Source organism: Rhagoletis zephyria, unplaced genomic scaffold (assembly GCF_001687245.7).
Source record: "Rhagoletis zephyria isolate East Lansing unplaced genomic scaffold, Rhagoletis_zephyria_1.1 Rzeph_scaffold_00825, whole genome shotgun sequence".
In the NCBI taxonomy this organism is placed as follows: Eukaryota; Metazoa; Arthropoda; class Insecta; order Diptera; family Tephritidae; genus Rhagoletis; species Rhagoletis zephyria.
The window spans coordinates 18,192-46,138 of record NW_016157909.1 but is presented as its reverse complement, the minus strand read 5'-3'; the positions used below and the strand labels follow the sequence as shown (position 1 = coordinate 46,138).

At 42.2% G+C, this 27,947-nt stretch overlaps 1 protein-coding gene across 1 annotated transcript in view; it reads left to right on the top strand.

Annotated features, from left to right (window-relative positions):
• Positions 1-14,855, top strand: part of Lap1 (leucine rich repeat containing protein 7 lap1) — a 50,536-nt gene extending 35,681 nt beyond the window's left edge. The window contains exons 4-6 of the mRNA XM_017614426.1: positions 12,314-14,242; positions 14,298-14,360; positions 14,460-14,855. Coding sequence (XP_017469915.1) covers positions 12,314-14,242; positions 14,298-14,360; positions 14,460-14,486 — 2,019 coding nt within the window. The 3' untranslated portion in view covers positions 14,487-14,855. The remainder of the gene's footprint in view (positions 1-12,313; positions 14,243-14,297; positions 14,361-14,459) is intronic.
• Positions 14,856-27,947: the final 13,092 nt, after the last annotated feature.

Here is a 27,947-nt window from a genome sequence, read left to right as displayed (position 1 = left end):
GATCTTTGTAAGATATGGCACTCTATTATTTGCAGTAGTTTGCAAATATTCACTAACGGTTCTAAAATCGCAAACATTTTCGTGGGATGTTTTTGTTTGATTTCGAATTGAAAATACATTACGATCATATTGTACCGAAATAAGTGCGGTACCTCTGCATTTTTGTAAAAGCCAGAAAGAAGCATAAACTGTATGAAAAAATGAAAGGGAGAAGTATACATGCCTTCTATAACTTTGACTTATATGTATATTTGGCAAGTCTTTGTGTAAACAACAAAAAATACACATTTTCATTTCTTTGCCAGCTTGTAAAATATAGGCTTATTTTTACTTAAACGTGATATAAAACGCATTAAAATGTTCTGTAATGTCTTGTTGTAAGTTTTTTATCATAGTTCTTCGTATTTTTATTGTCCACTAAACGTGAGTGGCTTCAATTTAAAAAGTTCTAGTACAAAGAATTTCTTTGTTTTAAATTTGTTTGTTTATTGTTTTTAATTTTTAAAATTCATACTTTTGACATGTATGTGAATGGCGGAGTTGCCGCTTTCCTCCTTTTCGGTGGGTTTTTATATTAAAACGGCATCAAAATGGGGAAAACCCCCCTTGGTATCTCTGCATCTGTTAAACTTTTTATGGGAAGATGTATGAAAATTCAACTTGCTATAATTTCATATGCTTAACAGTATCACAACAGTATGTTTACAGTATCTCCCCATAACTTTTCATATGAAAAAATTTATTATATGCATCCCACTCGATATCATTGAATTCCGTATCAACAGTTCATATGGCTTCATACCATGTAAATGCGCCATTATTCTTTGTTGTTTCACATTTGCTGTGCCGTATTAGTAGTGCATGTTATTTTTGTTCGGCGTTTTTGTGTGATAGGCTCTTTTGTTGTATCGCGTGATAGGGTCTTCTTGTTGTGCCAGTATAGGGCAACTGAAAACCCAGTAGTCAGCTGAGGTGTTGCTAACTCAGTAGGACTGGTCCCGAAACGGTCCAAAAGGAACCATAACTGGTGTTAGGATTTATATCTAATTTTTTCGAATTTGTATAAACTTTTTTTTTATTTTAAATTGTTTTGGGAGCTTTACTGTTGGGCGAAAGCTATGACTAAGCTTGAATAGTGTTTGTCGAGGATCGGGCGCGCGAAACCGAGCAACGACGCGGAGATGACACAGCAGATGGAGCTGAAGAGCAAATTGCTGTTACGCCTGGCCGACCTGCAGGAGGCAGGCGGTGAGAAAGACGATTCGGAACGAACGGAGGATCGGGAGTAAGATACAGCGGTGGAACCGGTAGCAGCACCAATCGTGGTGAACAGCGAGCGGGCGTACGAACGTGTCGAGCCAGTCGGGGCTCAAAATATTGAGAACTTGTCGAAGTGGGGCGTACACTTCGACGGCGAAAAATCTGGCATGTCGGTCCATGCATTTTTAGAGAGGGTCGACGAGTTGAGCGAGGCACGCGGTGTGACCAGGGCTCAAGTCTTTCACGGTGCAGTTGATCTGTTTTCGGGTAAAGTGCTTTTTGGGTTTAGGTCGGTTAGGCGTTCGTTTGGCAATTGGGATGAGTTGGTTAGGGAGCTAAAGTTGGAGTTTTTGCCGTCCAACTACAACGACCTGTTAATGGAAGCGATTCGCTGGCGGGCTCAGGAGCGAATGAGTCCAACGGAGTGTATGTGGCGGCGATGAAAATAATGTTTGTCAGATTACAGGAGCCGTTGTCTGAGAGTAGGATGTTAGGAATAATTAGGGCGAATCTTCTTCCTTTTTATCAGACCCAGTTGGGGCTAGTTACCCCGGGGTCAGTGGCGGAACTGGTCGCGTTAGGTAGGAAGTTGGAAACGGTTAGGTCGTCGGTCGAAGCTTTTGTCCCCCCACCGAGTCACAAGGCCAAGGGTCTATTAGAGCCTGACCTGGCCTATGCCTCGGTGGATGTAGAGGTTGCAGCGGTTTCGGATCCAAAGGACAGCGAAGGGTTTAGGGCGGGGCCTAATACCCGTTGTTTTAATTGTAAGTGGTTCGATCAAGGGCGAGTTAGTAATCCTACTAACTCCCAGCTGACTACAGTAGGTTTTTGTGATTCGAACATTCGGTTGGCGTATTCTTTGGTGGCGGAGATCTTCGATAAACGTCCGTATTTAGACATAAAAGTGTTTGGTTCAACTTTTCGAGCGTTGTTGGATTCTGGAGCGACGAGGACAGTTATTGGCAAATTCGGATGGAGTATTTTTAGTTCTTGGGGCATTAGGGCGTCTTCTTTACCAAGCTCTTTAAAAGTGACTTTGGCGGATGGAGGCCATATTTCAGTTTTAGGTTCGGTTTCGTTGCCAATCGAGGTGGAGGGCATGTCGGTCCTCCTGGAGTGCCTCGTAGTCTCCGGTTTGCCTTAGAGTCTTATCCTTGGTGTCGATTTTTGGACCAAGGCGGGTATCATCCCGTATTTAATGTAGATGAGGTGGGTCTTTTCTCAACCGGAACAGGAGTCGCTGGCGGCGATAGTGGACAACTCCGAGCTAGGCAGTAGAGAGTCTAGGGCCTTAGAGGAGAAAATAACCCGTGCGTTCAAGGCTATGCCAGAGGGGTTAGGTCGAACCCACCTTGTCGAGCATAGGCTTAGGGTCAAGGAAGGAGTCGAACCTGTTAAACAACGTTATTACCCCGTGTCTCCCGTCATACAGTCGCGTATGGACGAGGAACTAAGAGATATGCCTGACACATTCCCACGACAGCCGGTTCTACGTACCGGAATGACTCGGGTTTTACCCGACCAAGGGCTGTTGTTTCGGCGATCTAACCCCGTTTAGGTCGGCGAAATCCATCAAACGTTACTCGATCCTAGGGCTACACCTTCTCCGCACCCTTCTGCTCAGGGCTGGCATAGAGTCAAACCCAGGGCCAGAAATCTACACCTGCTGCGTATGCCAGAGACGACTGCATACAAACTCCACCTCGGTCAGGTGCAATGCCTGCGACGGGTGGAGTCACCTCCGTAACTGCTCGGGCCTGCGTTCGCACCGGCAATGGACCACGTCGTTCGTGGCCCCATGCTGTGCGAACCGGACCGCCTCCACGGCAAACCACCACCCGCCTGGGCAGCACACAATCAACACACCCACACCCCAACAGAATACAACAATAGACACACAAACGAACACAATAGCACCCACACACCGCCGCCGGCAACTCCTAGCCCCTCCGACAATCTGCTCTGTTTGTCAGTCCAGAATATACCGTAACGTGACATCAGTCAAGTGCAACTCTTGCCTCGGCTGGTGCCACTTTAGGGCGTGCTCAGGACTTCGCAACACACGAGATTGGACGAGTGACTATGTGGGCCCCTGCTGTGCTGCCCCGTCGCATCCCTCCCCGCGATGCCGCCAACCACCACCACAAGGCAGCACCCCCTTTTGCAGCACGTACAGCAGGGGGCCGGCAGGCAACACAACTCTTTAAAACCACACNCGAACCACCTGACCCCAGCGAAGAATCAACATGGATTCCGTAAAGTGCATAGTACATCATCAGCACTTAACGCCATAAACACTCAGATAACTCGTGGCCTAAACCGAAACAGCCCCTGTGAGAGAACTATTCTAGTAGCGTTGGACCTGTCCAAGGCGTTCGACACTGTCAGCCATTCAACGCTACTAGAAGATATAGAGCCCTCCTCACTCCCACGGGGACTCAAGCGGTGGTCGGCGAATTACCTGAGTGGTCGACACTCGTCAGTAACCTTCAGAGACAAAACAAGCAAGCCACGTAAAATTAAACAGGGTGGTGTCCTGTCCCCACTACTGTTATTAATTATTACATATCAAAGCTTCCTCAGCCACCAGAGGGTGTTAATATAGTCTCGTATGCTGACGATTGTTCGATCATGGCGTCTGGGAATGGAATTGATGACTTGTGCTCAAAAGTAAACGGTTACCTCTCCGAACTTTCTCGCTTCAGGAAGAGATCTCTTCCAGTTTAGGAGAATGCCATATGGGTTGCATAATGCACCTGCGACTTGGCAAATATTTATAGATTCGGTCATAGGTCCAGAGTTAGAGCCCCAGGTCTTTGTTTACCTGGACGACATCATTATCGTCGCGAATAATTTTGAGAAGCATTTGGAAATTTGGCAAGTAGTTTTAGATAGGTTAGCTAAAGCGGGTCTTATGTTGAACAGGACCAAATGCAATTTTTGTAGGTCGGAGTTAAAATATTTAGGCTACGTGGTAGACAAACACGGTCTACACGTAGATCCCGAGAAGGTACAGGCGATGGTTAACATCGAGAGACCCAAAAATGCCAAGCGGGTTAGGTCTTTTATAGGTACAGTGTCCTGGTACCGTAGATTTATAAAAGATTTCGCGGAATTAGTTAGGCCTCTCACCGAGTTAACAAAAAAAAAACGAAAATTCGAGTGGAACGAAGATTGTGAAAGGAGCTTTAGGGAGGCGAAGGAATGCCTTTCACAATCCAGACAGACGCGTCCGCCCCGAACGGGGCTTAGTAGCCGCTACAACAACAACAACAACAAGGGTGTCATTGAGAAGTCACTTAGTCCTTGGACGTCCTCGGTAGTGATGATTAGAAAGAAAGATGGGTCTTATAGGTTTTATGTAGATTATGGGGTTCTAAATAAATGCACTGAGAAGCATAGCTACCCCCTCCCTTATGTTACGGCGACGCTAAGGCTAAGGGACGCTAGGTTCTTGTCCAGCCTGGACATTAAGTCTGCGTATTGGTAAATGCCGGTGGAGAAACAGTCGAGGCCCTTCACAGCGTCCACGGTACCAGGAAGAGATCTCTTCCAGTTTAGGAGAATGCCATATGGGTTGCATAATGCACCTGCGACTGGGCAAAGATTTATAGATTAGGTCAAGTAGTTTTAGATAGGTTAGCTAAAGCGGGTCTTATGTTGAACAGGACCAAATGCAATTTTTGTAGGTCGGAGTTAAAATATTTAGGCTACGTGGTAGACAAACACGGTCTACATGTAGATCCCGAGAAGGTAGAGGCGATGGTTAACATCGAGAGACCCAAAAATGCCAAGCGGGTTAGGTCTTTTATAGGTACAGTGTCCTGGTACCGTAGATTTATAAAAGATTTCGCGGAATTAGTTAGGCCCCTCACCGAGTGGAACGAATATTGTGAAAGGAGCTTTAGGGAGGCGAAGGAATGCCTTTCACAATCCAGACAGACGCGTCTGATTTCGGTATACGAGCAGTGTTGACTCAGGGAATTGAGGACGGTGAGAGGGTTATAGCATATTTGAGCAGGTCTCTGAATAAGAACTAGAAAAATTATTCAACTACAGAGAAGGAGTGTCTAGCGGTCCTGTGGGCGGTTGAGAAATTGGGACCATATGTTCAGGTTAAATAATTTGAAGGATCCCTGTGGTAGGTTGGCGCGTTAGGCTTTGAAGCTTCAGCAGTACGATTTTGAAATCGTCCACCGAAAGGACAAGGAACATGTGGTTCCGGATATGTTGTCCCGGAGTGTACCGGTTGTTTCTGAAACTTTTACCAGTGACCCTTGGTTGTTGAAAATGATTCGGTCTGTTGAAAATGAACCCCTTGCATACCCAGCGTGGAGAGTAGAAGGGGGCTACCTCTACAAGTTCGTTAGGTCGAAGTTCCCCTCCATTTATGGAAATTCGTCGGACTGGAAAAAGGTTCTAGGGCGCGAGGAATGGTTGGAGGTTCTGAAGAAATGCCATGATGATCCGTCGGCCGGTCATATGGGTGTCAGAAAAACTTTCGCTAGGGTTGCCCAAAAATTTTATTGGCCGCATATGAATGCGGATATAGCCAAGTATATGAGGAATTGCAAAGTTTGTCAGCAGGTTAAGCCTGATAATTCACAGCCAGCTGGGGGTATGGTCTAGAGGTCCAAGGCAGTCGAGCCTTGGGAAATGATTTGTGTTGACTTGGTAGACCCATTGGTTAAGTCGTCCCAGGGCTACCAATACATTTTAACCGTTGTAGACTATTTTTCTAAATTTCCGCTTCTATTTCCCCTGCGGACGGCTACGGCGAAGAGCGTCTGTAAGATTTTGGAGGACAAGGTTTTTCTTTTACTTGGTGTCCCTCGGTCGGTGGTCTGCGACAACGGACCGCATACTACCATCCGCAGGCTAACCCGGCTGAGAGGATAAATCAGATTAAAAAACTACGCTTAGGGCTTACGTATCGGAGAATCAGCGTTCATGGGATCAGAAATTAGCTAAGGTAGCTTGCTGCATTAGGTCAGCACAGCACGAAGTTTTAGGAGCCACGCCATATTTTGTTAATTTTGGTAGGGAAATGGCGTTAGAAGGTAGTAGGGAATACATTGAATCATTAGGAGACCAGGAGAAGGTTAGTTGCCAGAAGAGAGCAAGGAGGCTCGAAGATATTAAGCGTATAGTAAGAACTAGGTTTAAAGAGTTCACTGCGAAGTTAGCCAGGCAGCATAATCTTAGAAGACGGGATGTTCAGTATGTGCCGGGAGAATTAGTTTGGAGGAAGAATTTGGTATTATCGGATGCAGCATATAATTACGCGGCGAAGTCAGCGCCGAAATAAAGATGGCCTTTTATTGTTAAGGAGAAGTTGTCATCATATACATATGTCCTGGTAGACGATACAGGTCGCGAAAAAGGGATGTGGAACGTCAAATAATTGAGGCCTTATAGGGATAAGTAGGTCAAGTTTGTAGACAAAAGAAAGCTTTGCTTTCTTTTCAATGAGGAAGGGGTGGAGTTGTCGCGTACTGGCCGCAACAAAGTATTTTTTGTATATTCCTTCGTTTTACCCTTATTTCCTTTCACTCCAACCGATAGGAGCAAACTCTACCGGAAACTAGTTGAGTAAATTAAAGCTCAGGTTGAAGAGCAAAATAGATGATTGTCGGCGGTGTGCTAACACACTGGGCAAACGTCTTCATTAAAGTAAATAGTAAAAGGGTAGGAAGAGATGACGCGAAAACCCACAATAGGGGCGTCGCCTTTTTCTCTTATCGCGGCACTGTTGTTTTCTGTCGAATGATGGCAATGGGAAAGCTTGTGTGCGCCGTGGTAGCGACCGCCAAAGCGTCCAATTCGTTTTAAGAATTAACGGGCCGGCGCCAATTGATCGGGCAACAACAACACCAGCACTGAGGCCCGATGGTTTTGCAGACCAGCTCGTAGGTTGCGGCCCAACTTGTATCTGCGCGCCGTGGCGGAACTAACTGAGCATTGAAGAGCGAAACATCCCTATTGTGTGCGAAATTGTATTTAGAGTGATCGGATATTCATAAAAATAGGTGTGTTGGTACCAGTCGTGGTACAGTGTTTGAGATAGTTCTGAAAAGTGCCAGCAAAGGCACTTAGCCTCGACGCACACTCAGACCACAGCGTAAGTATCCTTTGTGTTGTTGCCTGTATTTGGCTAGTAGAGTTGTCGGTAGTTTTCCCCTATTGTGTTCCCTATCCCTTCCTTTTAACATCCCGCACGCAGAGCCCAGCCACTTGGCGGGTTAAAGTTACCCCTGGCAGCCTGGGCGGTATTGCGAGTGGGTTCGTAACCTTTTGGTTGGACATCACCTCGGGTGCTCCAAAAAACAAGGTTTTGTTTTTGCATTTTTGTTGCGTAGAATCTTCTGTTTTGTCGTTTAATACTTTTGGGCCGCATTTAAATACTCAGTGATTTGTCTTGTAATTTTAGGCTCGCCCTAGTAGTGATATTTGTACGTTAGTTCGCTACATACATATTAATAGTTGATGCCGTTCCCTCATAAAATTGTTGTTGTCCAGCTTTAAATTCCATTTGCCCTCAGTATTTTGTATATTGCCCTGTTGTTCCCCCTCAAGCAACCATGCCGTCACCACTGAGTCAGCCGGTTGCAATTTTTTTTGTCACTTCCTTTTTGTGCGTATATTTGTTTATTTGGTTGGCCCTTGTGTATTGTTGTTGTTGGGCACTGGTAAGTGCACTTGCTTTGGTACATTAGGTAGGTCGACTTTTGGTAGCAAAAAGTAAGGTAACAATATTAAGACCTTAATCTTTTTAATCCGTCCTATAGAATTTTGACCATCGTACTGTACCGGTTGACGTGATGTGGAAACGAATTTTACGCCGCTTCCCTTACATGGCTATGTTTAGCACGTTCTCGGTCGTGATCTAAGCATCACACAAAAATAATTATCGTACAAAAGTTATGGATAATTAAATTCTCTACAACTTAAGCATTTTAATCTGTAACGTATTTTCAACAGAAATTGTACAACGTAAAAATTTTTCGCACTTTGCTAATTTACAATAAAAAATAATTTTTTGACAACCTTGTATATAAAACATGTCGGTAATTAGATTCTCTACAAATTTTAATTCAACCGGTTTTAGGAAAAATGCAAAATTAGCTTGCAAATCGCAAAGAATCCCAAAAAACCTAAAACCCAATATGGCGGAATGTTCCCATATGAAATTTATGAGCAAGACTAGATCCATGGTCTACGTGTCAAATAAAAGTAAACTGCATCAAAAGTTCGCTACAATTGTTTTCTTCGTACCAATTTGATCTGAATTTACTGGGCTAAAATTAACTTCTGAGATCCCAGAAAATTTTAATTTTCGTGGGAAAAACCTCAATAACTTTCCAAGTAGGGAAGGTTTCATTTTTGACATCGTGGGACCTAACTACACCAAGTGCCATTAAAACATATTAAATTTCCCACTAACTTATAGGCAATTTTGACGACATTGTGAAAAATTCCATGAATTTGCTGAACTTTAGGGCCTTTGAGGCACGTCTTTCCGTTATTCGATTTAAACGATTTTTCGGAGCTAACGTTTTTATGAGAGTCTTGCTTTGTATACATTTATATCTAATAATAATAATAATAGATTGGCGCTTACACATTAGTTAGTGTTTGGCCGAACTTCTCCTCCGATACGTAGCGTGCACCTTGATGGTGACACATAAATGAAAGTCTTTCATTACATTTGTATGAACAAACTCTGTCTTAAGTAAAATAACTCAAAAAGTAATATTGAAAGTTTTGACTTAAAAGTAAAACTGTGCCTTCTAATTTCATATTAAGATCCAAAATTGCTCCAAAAATAATGAGAAAAGTATAGCCATGTGAAAATTGTGGAATTCTGACAATCGCTATGCTAAATTTTCGATTTCTCCAAATAGCAGTGGGGCCCAAAAGTATACAACACAGAAAAGTAACAAATGTAATGTGTGATCACCCAAATCTGGCAGTATAACGGGTGTTTAAGTAGATATTGCACGTTGTTTGGCTTTGGGAGATTTTTGGCGGTCAAAATTAGCGATAGCGAATGTCCGAATCCGGCTGCAGGTCACTCGTAGAGTTCATTTACGCTCGTAAGTCATCTTACGTATTGTAATCGGTATATTTTGCTCAATATAATAATATTATATATAATATACATATATGTATAATATATAAATAAATAAATATATAATAATAAATATAATAAAATTATAATTATAAATATATATAACAAACAATAAACTATATAATAAATTCTATAAAAACAGCCTTAAGGATATTTGAATATTATGTTTTACGATGAGAAAGAATTTTAAAAAAGGTACAATAAATAAATATGCTTTTGATTTTATAATGTAAAAGCAGCTATTTACTGTCTCTGGTGAAAAGGGTTTCTATATACATATAAGACCAACGAGCCTATTACTATTAATGTTCCCTCCCGGGTATCAAGACACTTTTGTTCCCTATTTCTGAAAGCTTTTAAAACTAATTTGGAATTGCACGACCCACTCCTTTGCTTATGCCAGGATTTTAACTCTCATTCCAGCACGTTTGATATATCAGATCCGCTTTTCAGTATTAAGAAAACGGTACTCTCCTTTCTCAATAAATGAATTATTAACATAAATACATAAAATCAGCTGATGAATTTAGTTCTGTAGCTGAACAGTTTTAGATCTCGACACAAAAATTGAAAATAGTGGTTCCGTACGTCATGCGGACTGCGCCCCTCGTGCGGATGAGCGGGAATGGAGGGTAAAACCCGTTGGGATTATTATTATTAAGGTAAGGTTGCCCCAAAGATACAGAAATTTCGCTGAGCTCGTGTATTTTGCGACTTCTGTTGAATAGCAGCAAATCTGCTTTTGCAGGGCTTGCGCCTAGTTCTTTTTTCTTTATTTCATTTCATTAGGCAATGAATACAGTGGAAATTCTTATAGACTAGTTAGAACACAGTTTGAATACAATTAATAATAAGAGTAAACAAAACTACTTATAAAAAAGATTCAACGAGTTTATAAAGCGATTTATTGAAAATGAAAAATCAATATCCAAAAGTTCATAGATTCTATTGAACTCAGTTAAGGCCCTAGTAATGGGAGCGTTCTGCGCTTACAGAGTCTTAAAAACACCAACATAGAAAAACTCTGAGCACCAAAGAGGTCCAGCTGGATTATTAAAGAGAATCCTCTCTAGGGGCAGACAACAACACCACGGACTATATCGAAAACTAAAGATAATGACAGAATTACTCTCGTACTCTGTAAGGATAACAGTGTCATTAATATGCATCTCGACAAATAGGCGAGGATAGGATCCGAGAAGCGTAAGTTACGTAGAGCAGAGCGTAAGAATACTTTCTGGATCCGATAAATTCTGGTAATATAATTCGTATAGTAAGGAGACCAAATAAACGCGTATCGAACCTGTAACGCACAAATGCCGTATACAGGAGTTTTTCAGTGTATACGTGTCAGTGAATTCTGCACTATGACGCCTTACAAAAGCAAACGTGGCATATGATTTAGTTAAAATAAGGGGTAATGTAATCGGAAAATGTTAACTTAGAGTAAAAGATTATTCCCAGGTCTTTTATTTCATTATAACGCTGTAGGGGAAACATGTAAAGCAGAAACTTTGACAAAGAGAACAAGGACTAGTATCATTAATAAATAACACAAAAAAGAGTAGACCCAGGATGCTACCTTGCGGGACCAGTGAGCTTGTAGCGAAAGGTAAAGACTAAACATTGTCGACAACTACGGCGCAACGGCGATTGTGTAATTAAGATGCAGGAAGACTGAAGGGAAGCCTGTGCAGGCTAACTTTTTTTAAAATGATAACTTGAGAAACCCTATCGAAGGCCTTTGAGAAGTCGGTATGTCTACACCTGAATCGCTGATTGAAAAGCTGCTAAACAGTCGTCTGAGAAGACTGCTAAATTAGACACGGTTGAACGGCCCGGTTTAAAGCAAAGCTACTCCAGACATTGAATTCTTAACGGCGAATAAAAGTTTATCTTGAATAATGCATTCAAAAAAAAAAGATTGGTCTGTAATTACTAATATGATTTCTATTACCACTCTTAAAAAAAAGCCAATTTCCAGTAATCTATAAAAGTGCCCGAAAATAAAGATTTATTAAACAAAGATTCCAGTAATGGGTACACTAAAGATTTACACTGCTTAAACAGAACTGCAGACAATCCTTCAACGTCATAGTTTAAGGAGAGAAGGTGCCTGCACGAGAAGGCTATATCCACATCTCAGCAAAGCGCCCACTTTAACGCCAATGACTTCGAGTTCTATAGTACTGTCGTTAGTTACGTTCCACATTAGTCGCGAGATTATCCCACCCTAAGGCGTACTTCTTACTGGAAGTCTTTTAATTTATGATCCACACAATTTCGAATTTATGAGGTTATAACTTCTAGGAAGATGTTTTTGATGCCTGAAAAGGTATTCTTTATAGTGTAGTGATTACTCTACTATGTGTGCTAGCGAATGTAGCGCTGTTTTGTTTTGTTTGCTGTGCGCGTCTAATAGGCGCTCAAGTGTCTTGTGTAGAAATGAAGATAGACTGATCAGTCGAAAGCCCTTCTGTCTCATGCGAGTCTTTCCCGTCGTTTGAAATACAAATTGGAGAAAATACTTCAATCGCATAGCCGTTTGAAAGACGGTTACCAGTATGGGTGAAAGTAAATCTGCTTTATATGGTTAGAAGCTGCGGAAACCAAGCTTATTATCTTCCTCGTTTTCAAACTACCAGGAGATCATCCTCCTAATCGTCTTCTCGGGCCGTATTCTACTGACTTTGCTAGGAAAAGCGCGTTCATAAGAAGGTAAAAGATTTCCTAACTAAGTATTAATTGTTCAACTACCACCTTCTTTCATGAATAGTTGAGAGCTTTGAAATCAGTTCAATCGGTTTATTTTAAGGAGCTATAATTTGGTTTTAGTGAAAGGTGACTACCTTCGGCATAGCCGAAGACATCTACATATAATTTTTTATTTCTCTCTAAAATAAAGCATCATATTTTTTTTAGCCGGAAGTTGTTGGTGAATTGAAGCAGCTGCGTGAACTATGGATTGACTTTAACCAAATTAATAGAATTTCGTCTAATGTTGGGAAATTACGCGACATTTTACATTTCGATGCATCTGGTAATAATATTAGTATTCTTCCACACGATATGAGTAACTGGCGGGACATTGAGGTCTTGTCTTTGTGCACAAATAATTTAGATACATTTCCATTTAGTATTGGCTCGTTGAAATCTCTAGTCACTTTGAAATGTGCATCAAATGAGTTGCATCAGTTGCCTGATAGCATATCTAATTTGGACAGTCTAGAAGAACTGGAACTTAGTCACAACCAACTCACCAGTTTACCATCTACGATTGGAATGTTAAGGAAACTACGTTACCTCTTTGTCGATGATAATGATCTGCATTCCTTACCAAATGAAATATGCAGTTGTAACGATTTAAGGATCTTAAGCATAAGCCGAAACAAGATATCTGAATTGCCAAAAAGTATTGGTAGACTTTCTGAACTCAAAGTTCTGAATATAGTTAATAATCATATCGCTACACTACCTCTTTCTGTTTTAAACTTGATCAATTTATCTTCACTGTGGATAAGTGATAATCAGTCCCAACCGCTCGTTCCTTTACAATATCTAGACATCAATACAAGATCAAAACTAACTTGTTTTATGTTGCCACAAGCAGGTAGCTGTATGTACCCACTCCATTTTGAAAGGCGATCTCCAGCGCATTTGAAGGAATCTGATACTTATGAACGGCCATCAGAAAATTCTGATTATGATTGTCCAAACCAGATCGAGCCACTAGCTACCAACACTTATCCAATACGTCGAATTTGTTTTGCGGAAAAGGCCATTATTATGAGCACTTCACCTAATTCTAAATTGTACAACTTCCAATTCGCGTGCGAGACTGATAACAACCCAAAAATAGAAACTGTTCAGAATATCAACAAAAATAGCTTAACAAACAATAACAAAGCTGATGGAGGTATTCGTTTAATGCGTTCACCAACTCCATACCCAAAAGAACTGCGCTTATTTGCTAAATATATTCGCAATGAACGTAGATCTTTTGGATCGGAACCCTTGAGAGTTAAAGAAGCGCGAGTGTTATTTAATGTCGACAAGTGCCATTCAAATATCATCACAAGAAATATGAATACAGATATGCCAACGAATACGGACGACTTCTCATTACAAGCAGATAAAATTAATGATGCACTACATCAAATAAGTCACGATATCAATAATCTTACACATTCCGAGCAAATATGTGAAATCGATACCAACTCTCCGCTTCAGCAGGGATCCAGCTATCCAGCATCGTTATTTGAATTGCGTTCACAGAGTCCCTTAATTTCAAATAGGAATGAAGTGGATACCAGTGTTAGCGTAACACCGCCACTCATACCTCCTACATTCCACATCGCTCGCGTATTTACAAGAAAAACTGCGCATGACTTAACAAATTATGAAATGATACGTTGTCAACAACAACTAAATCTTGACAATTTGAATGAGAATGAAGCAAAAGGTGTTGAAAAACTTCCTAAGATAGAAATGTTAAATGAGAAAAGAGCAGACGGCGACAAAAACTCTGACATACAGGACTTACGTTTTAATGAAAATGATTCAAACAACTCCATATGTTCAAATACTGAACTTTTAGACACGGCTGAATGCATCCAACGCCGAAATGCACATGAGTTGAAGGGCCTTGATAAGCTCGCTAAACATCATAATGATTATGGATTATTAAATTACTCACTTCCGTACCCATCTGGTGATGAAGAAACCAATTCTTTCATTCCTACCACAGAAAGTATTACAGCCATTAATTATCGCAATACTAATATCACGCTGCAAAAGTGCTCTGTGAAAAAAACACCTTGGTTCTTTGGTGCACATAAAAATCCGACCGTGGTATGGTGGCAGTTATCTGAAATTATGTTTTTACTTATAATTTCTATATTTCCAGATACAAGTTTCTTTGAAATGGAACAACAACGTTGGGTTTGACATAGAGGGAATGCCTCACAAGGTACTTTTATATTAGAAACAGAATTTCTTTTAAAATTCGTACTACCACTCTAACCTATAATTTAAACATGAATTTGGCCTTTTTTACCTCATTAATTAGCACCGGTCGGTGAGGTCTGACAGATAAAAAAGTGTCAGATCTTCAAAGTGGAACATTGGAAGTGTAATAAATTCGGTCAAACTTCAGAATTTTCAATTTCGAGAAAAACCTTTTAGCGGGGAAGTTTTGTAACTAGCTAGCGACAATTTTCGGATCGCTCTCACAACTCTTCGACGTGTGTTATGAATGCCGACAAGTTTCGATAGCAATGCGAAAACTCGATACGAATCTCCAAAGAAACTTTAATAATTAAAGAGGCCAGATCGAAAATAAAAATATAGAATTTTGAAGCGTTTGGAACCGAAATAATCGATTCGTTTTTTTTTTATACGAAATAACATTGATTCATTGAAATACGTTTTACACAAGCAGTGTTGCCAGAATTTTTTGAGACTTTGAAAATGTTTGCCGCTAAAGAGACAACATTTACTTTTTGTATTGAAATAGGATCGTATGGATTTATTTCTCATATATAAAATTTTCGGTTATGGCTTTATTTCGCTTCCCCATGGAAATAAAGCCATCTGACTCTATTTCTTAATGTAAAGTGAATAAAGACGTTATTTCCTATGACTTTATTGAACTCGCCGACTAAAACATTAGCAGCGCTAATACATATTTATGTAGATAGACAAGAACGCCGAACAACAAACAGGTGCAAAGACAATGAACAACGTTATACATATGTAAATACGAAGCTTACAGCCCCAATTATGTTTTACGAGCAAACTTCCGTCAGGAATTCGGGAATTAAAGTTTTTTATTTATTTATGTTGAAAAATGAAAGAAACCAAATTTTTACGTTTGAATGCCTGCAATCATTTAAAAAATTATGCATAAACATTTTTTCATAGGATACATTTACTTAAAAAATGTTTTTAATTTGTTATCTATATTAATATACTTTAAAAAGCCGTTTTTTCTGTTCGAAAAACTCGAGAACAGCTGTACCGATATTTTTGCAATTTTGGGCATCGAATCTAGACTCTCCAAGGATGATAATAGAGGAAAATAATTTCGATATATCAAGGGGCGTGGCACTTCACATACAAACTGAAGTTGTCACACAACATATCTCTGGAAGTATTCATCGTAGAGTGCTGCAACTTAGTATATATATATAATATCAACGCCAAACCATATTGTGTGACAACTTCAGTTTGTATGAGAGGTGCCACGCCCCCTTAATATATCGAAATTACTTTTGATATATTCATGCCTATTACGGTATACGACGGATGCCATCCGCACGGATCTAGTCCGATTCGCACTGTCATAACAAGCGAGAGCGAAGCATTAGATTCGTGCGAATGGCATCCGTCGGATACCGTAATAGGCATTATTATCATCCTTGGATAGTGGAGTCGATGTATAAAATTTCAAAAATATCGGTACAGCTGTTCTCGAGTTTTTCGAACAGAAAAAGAACAAAAAAACTGCTTTCAAAATATATATTTATTATAGATAACAAATGATATACATTGTTTAATTAAATGTATCCTATGGAAAAATGTTTATAGATATTTTTTTAAATAATTCCAGGCATTTGAAATTAATTTCAAGTATTTTCCAAAAACGGGTGAGCATTCAAACGTAAAAATTTGTTTCTTTAATTTTTCAACATAAATAATTAAAAAACCAGAGCTTTTTTAAAAATCTCCACGGATAAATCGACGCTAAATTTAATTTTCTCTCATTAAAAAAAAAGAAACTTGATATCGGTTCATATTTGGGCTCTCAAAATTCATTTGCCTACAGCAACCTTTTTCTGCCCCACTATGCGTCGTGAACGGATAGATTAATAGATATTAATATGGGGTGTGCACCGCGACCTGTTGATTTATTGTGCCCTCCTCTTCACAACACTTCATCTAAGCCCAGATCCGTCAGAATGTTCAATAGCGCCTTCGGGGGTAGTGAGTGCGTGTGCTCAAGCTGTGGCCAAAACGAGCCTAAACTCCTCACGTCTTCTGCAGAACCTACAGAGATCGTTCGACCATATGCCCAGCTTATGTAGGTGACCCCTTAGTCTGCAGTGTCCTGTAAGAAAACCTGCTACAATTCTAAGCCCCTCTTTTGGGAGGTTTATTAAGCTTTGGAATCTCTTCTTGTTAAACCCTCCCAGTAAACTTTTTGCCTGGCGGATTTCTCCCGAACTGCGCCAGTTTAGATCCCTGTGTTAACCTCTCTCCTGGGCTCCTCCTTTATAGTATTGGGACCTACTGCCAGGAGGGGCTCTGGGCCAACTGAAGTGATGGCTGCCGCCTCTCTAGCGAGGCAGTCAGTCACCTCATTACCCTCTACTCCCCTATGACCGGGTACCCACGCTAACCTGATGTTATTGTGTCTGCCAAGGAAGTTTAGCTTCTCAATGCACTCAAGGACCAACGAGTATTTGACTTCGTAGGATAGAAAAGCCTTGAATGCCGCCTGACTATCGCTCAACATTATAATTCTCTGATTTCTGTACCCTCTACTCATTATTGTCTTCGCACATAGGTAGATGGCATAGACTTCTGCTTTCAAGATGCTCGGATATTTCCCCAAAGGAACAGATCCATCTGTGTACCAGTGCATTGTGCAATTCTGAAGTAATCCCTCAAAGGCAGGGACGCTGCAGGTTGCCTTGCTGCATAACTCTATCTTGAATCTCTTCTGAAATACTATGGTTTTTCCTATGTCATCTCTAGGGAACAGAACGAGTGGGATCGAGGACCCTAGCTTCTCCATATTCCTAGAGGATATGAAAAGGTCACAAGGTTTTCCACATCCCTCTCTAGCAAAGCTAAGCGGAGTTATTTGGCTACCTGCTGTATGGTTATGTGAAGAGGCTTGAGTTTGAAGACTACCTTCAGCGCCGTCGTCGGACATGTGCGCATCACTCCAGTTATGCGTACACATCCCTACAAGAACACTACGTGTTATATAACGTGTTAAGTAACGCAGATTTGTAACGTAAATGCATGTTATACTCCAATAGAATGTTTACGTTAATTTCCTAAGTGCGACATGAAAAATCTAACAGGATATCGTGTTATAGATATGTTATTTGTAACATGTGTCCTGCACGTGTGTAAATTTTGGCATGTGGTTTTGAGTGTACTGGTGAAATATTTGAATGTATTGGCGTCTGCGTTAGTCGTGTCTGGTAGGGATGCCAGTCTTTGTAGCTTGGTGAGTGATTGCCTCACCGTGAGCAGAGTAGTTCTTGAAACCCAAGCCACCGCCCCATAGGTAATCATTGGCTGTACTATCATGGTGTAAGGCCATCTTAGGATCTTGGGGCTGCAACCCCAGATTTTCCTGCCAGAGGCTTGCATACCATTAAAGCTTTCGTGGCCTTGGAGGAGATCGCGTCCACATGTTTCTTCCATAGAAGTTTGGTGTCTAGGATTAGACCCAGATACTTCACTTCGCTGGCGATGTTGACCTAGACCCCTCCAGGGTTATGTCTTCCATGCCCGGCAGGGCTCTTTTCCGAGTAAAAGGGATGATCGCGGTTTTGGCCTGATCGATGCTAAGGCCTAACTTGGCACACCATCCTTTTGTTAATCTTAGACCTCTTTGAATAATATATCACTATGTCATCCGCATACCCTTGACAGCGGATACTATTGTCGGAGAGAAGCTGAAGGAGTTCATCCACCACTAAGCTCCACAGAAGAGGGGATAAAACCCTTCCCTGAGGGCAACCCTTTGTTAGTAGTTGTATCGAGGAAAGCACAGAGCACTGTTTCTCCGCATTCAAAAGCCCCCTGAATTTCGGTTGTCAGTTGATAAAGGGCTGTGTCCATGGACTTTCCAGCCCTATATGCATGCTGACATGTGTGTAGGGGTTTTGCCTTTAGAATGCTAGATCTAATATGATTGTCTATTATCTTCTCCATTGCTTTTAACGCAAAGGAGGTAAGGCTTATATGTAGGTCTGAAAGACTTTGCTATAGAGTAATCCGTTTTACCCACCTTCGGGATAAAGATTACTCGCGCCCTCCGCCACACCTGTGGAACGTAAGCTTCCGCAAGACTGCTTCTCATTATGTCTACTAGGTGTGGTATTGGATTTTCTCCACTCTGTTGTGACATCACTGGGCGGATGCCATCTACCCCTGGGGCCTTGTAGCGCTCAAAAGATCCCAACGCCCACCTGACTAAATCCTGGGTGAAAATACTTCTTTTTCGTTTTTTTTTTTCAGTCACATGGTCGTAGTCTAGCTGGCCGGACCTCCGACTCCAGTTCTAAGGTAGTGGCCTCCGGGAAGTGTGTTGTAAGCGGAGTGGCTGCCCTCTCATCTTTGCTGTTAGTATAGGTGCCATCAGGAAGCTTTAGTTCTAGTTACGATTCGACCGTCCCTCTGGCTAGAGCCTTGTGTAACCTCGCGGCTGCTGGAGTGATAGAGATGCCTTAACAGAATGTTCTGAAACTTACTCTCCTCGCCTTTGTAATCTCTTTGCTGTAGCTTGTTAGTTTGGCTGTGTATTTCTCCCAGCATGTAGTGCGCTTGGCCTTGTTAAATAGCCTGCGCACCTCCTTCCGGAGAGCTGAGATCTCCCGAGACCACCACGCAGTTTTGGCCTTCCCTTCGGCTAGGTCTCCGGGCAGCTATAGTTAAAGGCGTCGGTCATTATGTCCGTCAACCTGTTGACCTTATGTTCTAGCGACATACAGCCATCTCTTATATGTTGCCTCTCTATACCGGGTCGGTTAAAATCGAATAATTTCACCGGAGGACTTACCGTGACCTCCGCTCCGAGCAAGAATTGGATAATTCTATGATCAGGCAACGAAGGCTCCGTGGACACCCTCCATTGTGTGATCAGATCGTTACCTAGGCTGTTGCTTAGAGTGAAATCAAGGACCTCCTGTCTTACTCTGGTGACGAACGTCGGACAATGTCCAACATTGTTTGTACACAAAATCTTCGCTTGTATGTACTCTAGTAAAGACACCCCTTTTATTGATGTCGATGCTCCCCCACTCCACGTGGTGCGCATTTGCGTCAGATCTGAAGATAAGAGGAAGTCGGGCCTTACGGTAATGCGACATCAGTTCTTATACCTCTGCTGGTGTTGTTGTCCCCTGGAAAATATGCAGCAGCGAAGACTAGTTCTAAGGGCCTTCCATCCACCCGAAGTGTCACCTGCACTGCTACAAAATCTTGCTTTAAAAAGTCTGTAATGCAGAAATAATCAATATCGTTTCTAAGCACTACAAACGCTCTGGGCCTCTCTGCGGCGAGGTTCCATATTACCTTATTGTGTGATCCTTTTAGGCCCCTTACCTGGCCTATGTAAGTCCACGGCTCTTGAATAAGTATAATGACCAGATCGTCCGTAGAAAACCTGCTAGCAATTACGGCCGAGGCTGCAATCGCATGGTGCAGGTTGATCTGTCGAGCTCAAGCCCTTTAAGGTCAAGTCTCTCAAGCAGCTCTTGTGTGGAGGGGATCTGTTCCTGTGGAAGATCCGCTACGTCTCGCATATGGGTGCTTTGGGGTTCCGAGGGAGGGTTAGGTTGGCCCGCTGTAACCTGCTTTCCTGACGCTATTATGCGAGTCCTCATCTATGCCTACATTCAATCGTAGGCCGGTGTCCGCGATGCTGCTGGAGATGACGCCCACGCCGTGGTGTTAAGTCCCTGGTTTTGAGTCCTAAGCCGCCCTATAGCATAATCTGACGATATTTCAGCGCTTCTCGAAAGGAAGACCGTCATATTGTGCATAGGCGGTATATCATCCCGCGTTTTTGAGCACAATGTGGGTCCCTTCCAACTCCCTAGTTCGAAAGCCGTTGTTGTGGTTGTTGTTGTTGTTGTTGTAGCGGCTACAACAACCCCGCCCAGATGGGTTAATATCTCAGTCGTTGTCGTCAAGCTCCACTAACGGGAGCCCCAAGAAGCGTGCAGCCTCAACAGGGTCGGCCCACAGGGGGCATGTTTCGAGTCGTGGGGTGTCTCTTCGCATGCCGAACACTCATTTGGCACATCTGCGTCTAATTTGAAGCATCTCAGAAGTTTGGGAGCCGTCGTCTTTTGCGGTGATCTCGTCCTTGCAGTCCACAAGGAGCATACCTGGTTGGGAGGAGACTCCGCAGAAAGCCAGCGGATCCGTCCACCCCTTTAAACTTCGTCCATAATGGGGTCCTGCAGGGTAGTGAGCTTATCTGGGCTTCCGCGGGGTAGCTTTGGGGCAACACAGCCAGCCTGACGCCCCTTAGAGCATCGGAGTAGTTATGCGTCTGTCCATCACCCTACCGCGAAGCTGCTTGCTCGACGTGCCTACCCCCGGTTCCCGATGTTGAAAGGGGTGCAAGCGCCCTCTGTTTCTTTGGATTGGGAGTTTGGGGTGTTATATGTCCGCTCTTTCGCTTTACAGCGGATGCGGTCTCGATACCCCCATCCTTTTCTGTGTTGCCCTGCGTCTTTCCTCTCTGCGATGGTTCCCGCTTTTCTCAACGGTTCTGTGATGCCCGATACCTCGCTTCTCAGGTGGTGCGGGCTCTGTAGCTCTACCAGTTTGATGCCCGCTCATCGGCGGGTGCGGTCAGACCGGGCGTTTCTTCATCGTGATGGCCGCTCTTCGGCGGGTGCGGTCTTACTGCGCGATTTTTCATCATGCCCGATCTGCTGGCTGTGATGCCCGTTCTTCCGCTTGTCCGCGGGTGCGGTCTGCTTACGCCATTGATCATCATTGGTCTTGCTGTCTTCTTTGGGGTTGGTTCTGGTAAGTGTCAGTTTCCGTGCCTCTTCGGGGGTCTTCCCCTGTTCTAGGTACCTCACGTATCGCCTGCAGCCTGATCGCTAAGACCTAGCCGCATACGTTCATCTAGGGCGCCTGGAACTCCCGTCACGAATTCGAGAAAAATACTATTCGCAATTTCGACGTTTTCGTAGTTAGTGTTGCCAAAAATGCGCACTAAGTTCGAATCGGTGCTACCAAATTTTTGAATGAAATCAGATGCTTTTTGCTTATTTTGTTGGTAGCAATGGACAAAAATTCAGATTTTTCCACAGGAGCAGTTTAAAATGAAGTATTTCAATAAAGTAAAGTGGATTTCATTGCGATGACATCGTTTTTAGTAGAGAAGGGGTGTTTAAAGTTTGATCAGAAGAGTTCACGGGTTGCTCGCAACCTTTCAGTTATAACGATAATGCGTCAGTTTCTGTAATAAAATTCAGATATTCAATTAATATCTTATTTTGTAGTTTGTTAAACAACTGTCGTTTAAATTAGAATGCGTTGAAATAGGTATTGGATGTGGTACAAGACGTTTAAGGGCTAAGCCATAAAACAGTCGAAACAGCTGTAGGTTATACTGAGCAAATTATTTTGGAATTATCTTATGAAGCAATGCAAATAAGGCAACGTATTATTAGGGCTTTGTAAACAAATTATTGAAGTTCATTTCTATTTTGCATCTTAAGGTACATTAGTAAAGAAAAATATCAACCTATACGTGATTAATTTCCATCTATACTTAAATGAATAAATAAATAAACAAAGGAGATAAGAGCCTGCTCCTTCAGTTGATAGGACGGTCCAACATAAATATTCTATCAGTATCATATCGGTTTAACACTACCCTGTTATGAAAGCGCATTTCTCCTCAAATTCCTGCTTGGGTTCTAGGAAAAGATTCGTTTTTTAAATGGCCTTGATCTGTTGAAAAATATATTTTTATTTTTTGCTCTACCAACATTAATAAATACTTCTTACATTTTTATTTCCTTCAATGTAAAATATCCACTTAGTTACTTATTTGGCTATTTGTTTTTGTTTTTGTATTAGTTGGTAGGTTTCAGTTTATTTATTACTTCTTCCAATAAATAAAAGCGTTCGTATAGTATTTTCACGAAAAACTGCCCAACTTGCGTTTCACTCGGAATCAAAAATGTCAATCTCTCGAATCTCGAAATTTGCTGGAGTATTTCGTGATCACGTCGTATTTGTTAATAGCATTTTCCCGTCGTTGCCACTTCGGGATTCCGATGGAATCCATAATAGGGCTGTTTAACTAATGCGGCTGCCGTCGGCGCAAACACAACAAGTCGGGTTCAATGTTCCCCTTGACTAGACTCATCGCCGATGTGTCACTACAAATATACATGCTTTTGTAGGCGTTAAGTTTTCTTTCGTCGTGTACATGTTTTAATAGCCAGGGCCGAAGAAAATAAGCAAGAAACAATCTATTTTAAGCGTTTAGATAAGCACTAAAACTTGGTAAATATGCTTGCAAAACAACAAAATTTAAGTATAGTTTAATGTTGGATTTTTTATTCAATTTAAGTATTTCAAGTATTGAAAAATTAAAACGGATAATCAAGTGTTGCTTGATATTCTCAAATAATAGAGATTTGCTCTGGCCGCTTTAATTTTTTTTAATATTCGTTATTCCCCATTTGAGATAAATTGTTTTTAATATCTTTAATAACACAATGCCTTCCCAAATCTGTTTTTGTGTTATTATTTGTAAACATTTCCTTAGTTCGACGAATAAAAAAAAACGGTAAAGAAATGGTCAATAAAAACTTATTGAGCCAAATTTTCTTAAGCAGTACGAAGTTCCTAAGAAATTTGCTACGCTTTCTACTACGGTTTGCTAAAGTTTGTTTGTGAAGGGTACAAGGCACCCTTGTTTTAATAGAAATTTCCATTATTTCGGAAGAAAAAGATGAGACAGCAGGTTGTATATAGATGTCAAAACTTCTTTGGCACTACTATTCACACACGCGAAATAATAGCAGCTTATTACTTGACCATTTTCTTAAAAATTCCGTACTTAGCTTTATACATTGAAATAATTTACATAAAATTCTAACCAAGAAAATTCATATCGACAAATATTCCCAGATATTCAAAATAAACCATGGTTTCGTTAAAATTTCAGTATATATTAAACAAAATTAATGGAATTCAAACAAATCCTTTATTCAAAGGGACAACATCGCAAACCGCCTTCAAAAGAGTCACAACTCAAAATTGGGAATTTTTGAGATTATGTGCTAAAATGTAGACAGAGCTTTTATTTGCCTGTCAGCAAAAGCTGGAGCAATTTTTTTTTATAATTTGTTAAAAAAAAACCTAAGGTAAAGTCGCCCTAGCCCATATGACTATCATGTGCTAAGAAATAGTTTCTCGCATTTTCTGACAAACTTATTATTTTGAGTTGTGACTTTTTGAAGACGGTGTGCGATATGAAGAAATATACAAATAGTAAAAAAGCAATTGATATATAATATACAAATTGATCTTTTAAAAAATTATTTTATTTGTTGCATTTAAAAATTACATGTTCAATATCTTAAATTGAATTACATTTAGTGGACGGACACACAAATGATCCTGACCTGCACAAGAAAAACTCGTTATTGATATATGCACTTTCACTTTTATGGGGTAGTATACTAACTTCTAAGTACGCAAATTCTCCACTTGACCAAAGGCTGCAGTGGTGAAAATACCCCCACCAGCGAACGTGGACGGACACAAAAATGATCCTCACCAGCACAAGAAAAGATCTTTATTAATATTTGCACATTTACTTTTATAGGGCGCGATACTTACTTGTAAGTATGCAAAGGCTGCACTCGACCAAACCAAAGGTTGCAGTGGTGAAAATACCTGCACCAGCAAACGTAAACGGACACACAAAGTGATTCTGACCTGCACAAGAAAAAAGCTTTATTGATATTTACACTTTCACTTTTATGGGGTGGTATACTTACTTGTAAGTATGCAACGGCTGCACTTCACCAAATAAATCGCTGCAGCTGTAATTCCCAGTGGACTGCACCAGCCAAACGTGGACGATCACACAGAGATCCTAGCAGGCAAAACTTACTTGCAACGGCTGCACTTGTGCCCGCCAGAATGCGGGAGCGAGACAACTGCCAGGTTATCCAACCTTGTATTATTGAATCATGGTCCATAGTACCTTTTTTCGCAGATATCACTTGATATTCTGAAATGCCTGCTTTGTCTGTTCTGTCTTTTAGGATATTCAAATGATTTTTCAATTTGGGGTTTGCATGTTATTTCTTTGGAATGCTGTTTTGAGGCCGTTGGTAATCTTTGGTGCGAAAGTGATAGATACGCGCTTCAAATCAGCTTTTCTATCGATTTCTGTTGTGTGTGCCCATCAGGCAGTGTCCGGTGATTACCCCGACTACTAATCTGAGAGAGGAGCGGTCCAGCCGGGTGAGAGCTATGGATCGCTTTACATCAATCTTTGGCCATATTTGCCTGGTAATATGGCAGGTGGTTTCCACAGCCCATCTTATATTTACCTCCTCAACGAGTTTCGCCTTTAGTCTGTGTTTGCAGGAGGTTAGAGGTATGCCCGCATTCCGAGCAGAATTGACTACAGATATTTCCGTCCGCCCCCTTGCCAGCTCGTCGGCTAGGCAATTGCCAGGGATGTCCCTGTGCCCAGGGACCCATACAACAGTAAGGGAGCATTTTGATGCCAGCAGGTTGAGAGTCTTCCTGCATTCTATGGCTACTTTGGACGTTGATTCGTTAGAATTGAGAGATTTGATAGCAGCCTGGCTGTCAGAATAGATAGAGGTAGGCCGTCCTGGAGGGGCGGAGGTTATAAGCCACTGATCCGCCTCCATTATGGCGTTTAATTCCGCTTGAAAAACGCTACAATGGTCCGGTAAGCGAAAACTGAGATTTAGCGCGAGTTCGCCAGAGTAGATCCCGCTACCCACTCTTTTGTTAAGCTTGGAACCCTTTCCCACTCGTTACTCTCTGGGATTCTTGTGGAGAATTTGTTATCTAAACAGAGTAGAGGGGTGGTATAATCTATTTGTCGTAGATTATCCGGTAGAGTTTCAAGTACTTTTGGGTGCCCGAATCTGAGGTCTCTCCACGGCTGTATTGTATTTAGCCTGGCCGCACTACAGCCGGCCTGAAATTTTCCGAAGAGATCCACAGGTGGAAGATTTAAGATTATTTCCAGAGATTTGGTGGGTGTGGTGGGCAGGGCTCCCGTGACGAGCATGTCAGCCGTCCTCTGCACACGTTCCACCTTGGCTCTGGATACGGTGTTGTTTAGCGCAGGCCACCATACGGTGACCCCGTAGAAAAGGATGGATCTTATCACAGCTGTGTACATCCAGTGTACTATATGTGGTTTTATTCCCCATTTTTTGCCTATAGCCGCCTTGCAGGCATACAGGGCAGTATTTGCCTTCCTGGATCGATCTTCAATGTTTCGCTTTCAGTCCAGCTTCCTGTCCAGAATAACACCAAGGTATTTCACCTCGGTTAAGAGATTAAGTGCCACTCCGTTTAGGGTGGGAGGTTTAAATAAGGGAGTTTTATACTTCCTTGTGAAAAGTACTATTTCTGTCTTGGCAGGATTGACACTAAGTCAACATTCCTTGGACCAGATGTTTACCAGACCGAGTGCGTTTTGCAATAACTCACTCAGGACCTGAAGATGTTTGCCCGTTCCAACGATTGCTATATCATCGGCGTACGCTATGACTTGACAACCGGTGCTCTTTAGGCTTAGAAGTATGGTGTTCACTGTTAGATTCCAGAGTAGAGGGGAGAGAACGCCCCCTTGAGGAGTGCCCCTGGTCACATATTTTGTAATGGAACCATCCCCCAGTTCTGATAGAATAGTTCTCTTTCCGAGAAGGAGCTCAACAAAATACACCAGACCTCGCTGCACCCCCGCCATGAGAAGGGAGTTAACAACAGACTACCGGTAGACGTTGTTGAAAGCACCCTCGATATCGAGAAAAACTCCTAGCGTGTATTCCTTTAAGGCCAATCCTTTTTCAATCGTCGCTACGATTTCATGGAGTGCGGTCTCCACGGATTTCCCCTTGGAATATGCATGCTGATTCGAGGAGAGGCTGTCAGCTTTAATATTCCGTCGAATATATTCGTCGATGAGCCTCTCTAGAGTTTTGAGAAAGAAAGAGGTGAGGCTTATAGGCCTGAAATCCTTCGGTTCGGTTTCATGTGCGGCCTTGCCTCCTTTTGGTATGAATACAACCTTTGCCTTTGTCCACTCGTGTGGCATGTGAGTCAGTGTTAGGCAGGCTGTACAGATCTGAGAAAGCATGGGATACAGTATGTCCTTAGCTTCCTGTAGTTGAGCTGGAAAGATTCCGTCAAGGCCAGGAGATTTGTAGGGCTGAAAGGACATTAAAGCCCATTCCCCCCTCTCCTCACTTACAATGTCCCCAACGGTATCACCCAGAGACAAGTAGGTCCTAGGACCGGGCGAAAAAACTGAGGTGTCATCTGAGCAGCCCGGGTAGTGAGTGCTCATAAGGACCTCCAGCAATTCGCTACATGATGTCGTCCAGTCACCGTTAGGCTTCTGTATAGAGTTCATACTTGAAGAGGATTTCGAGAGAACTTTCCTCAGCCTGTTGGCTTCAGAGTTCTCTTCTTTGTTGTCGCAGAAGTTTTGCCAAGATTCGCGTTTCGCCCTCTTTATGGCCTTCTTGAAAACTTTGAGTGCGTCTTTGTATGGTTGCCAAAGTCGTTTAGCTTGATTGAAGAGCCTCCTGCTGGTCTGCCTCAGTGCTGAAATCTCAGGATTCCACCACTGGGGTTTCTTTTTATCCTTCGGGAGGGTGCTTGGGCAGGAGGCTTTGAAAGCAGCATTACAGGCATTTGTCACAAAGTTCACTGCTTCATAAATTTTTGACGATGAGACCAGCTCACCGAGAGAAACAACCTTCGTATTCGAGAGACTCGCTTCATCAGATCTTAACAGCAGGACTAACCGTGAGAAACGTATCTGTGTAGAGAGACCGACAGCGTGTTTTTATACTTTGCCCAGTCGGTTCGCTTCTTGTTCCTGTATGCTGTTAAAGGAGCAGGATTAAAATTGAGCTTAAAGCTAGTGTAGAGATGGTCAGAGAAAGAGTGTTCTTTGGACACCTTACAGTCCCTTATCTGATCAGATAAACCGCTTGAAACAAGGGTGATGTCCAGCAATTCGCTTCTAACAGAGGTCACAAGAGTGGGGTCGCGCCCGCGGTTACATACAGTAAGATTATATAAAAGAACAAAGTCAAGTAAACACTCACCTCGAGAGTTGGTGTCGCTTGAGCCCCAGATCGTGTTATGCGAATTAGGGTCTGCCCCTATTATGATCGGGAGTTTCCTGCGATTTTCTTCCTCCACAGCTTCTTCCAGTCTGTAGGGTGGAAAAACATGGCTGTCGTGGGCCATGTAGGATGTTGCCAGCCGGATCACGCTCTCCTACATCTGGACGCTGATGCAGACAGTGTCCTCGTCGCTGTATTGGGAGAGTAAAANCCTTACCGGCCTTCCCGGAGGATCGCTTATCGCTGGCGGCGAAGACTTCCATTGCCCACTTGAGGGAGGCCTTTTGCTCCTCCGTCAGCTGGTCCTGTGGAATGACGCCCAGTCTTTTAATAACCTTAGGGGCTGCCCTTCGGTCGCGCTGAGCCCTGACGGAGGGCGGAATTATTTTCGCTGCTTTGGAGCAGCTGGG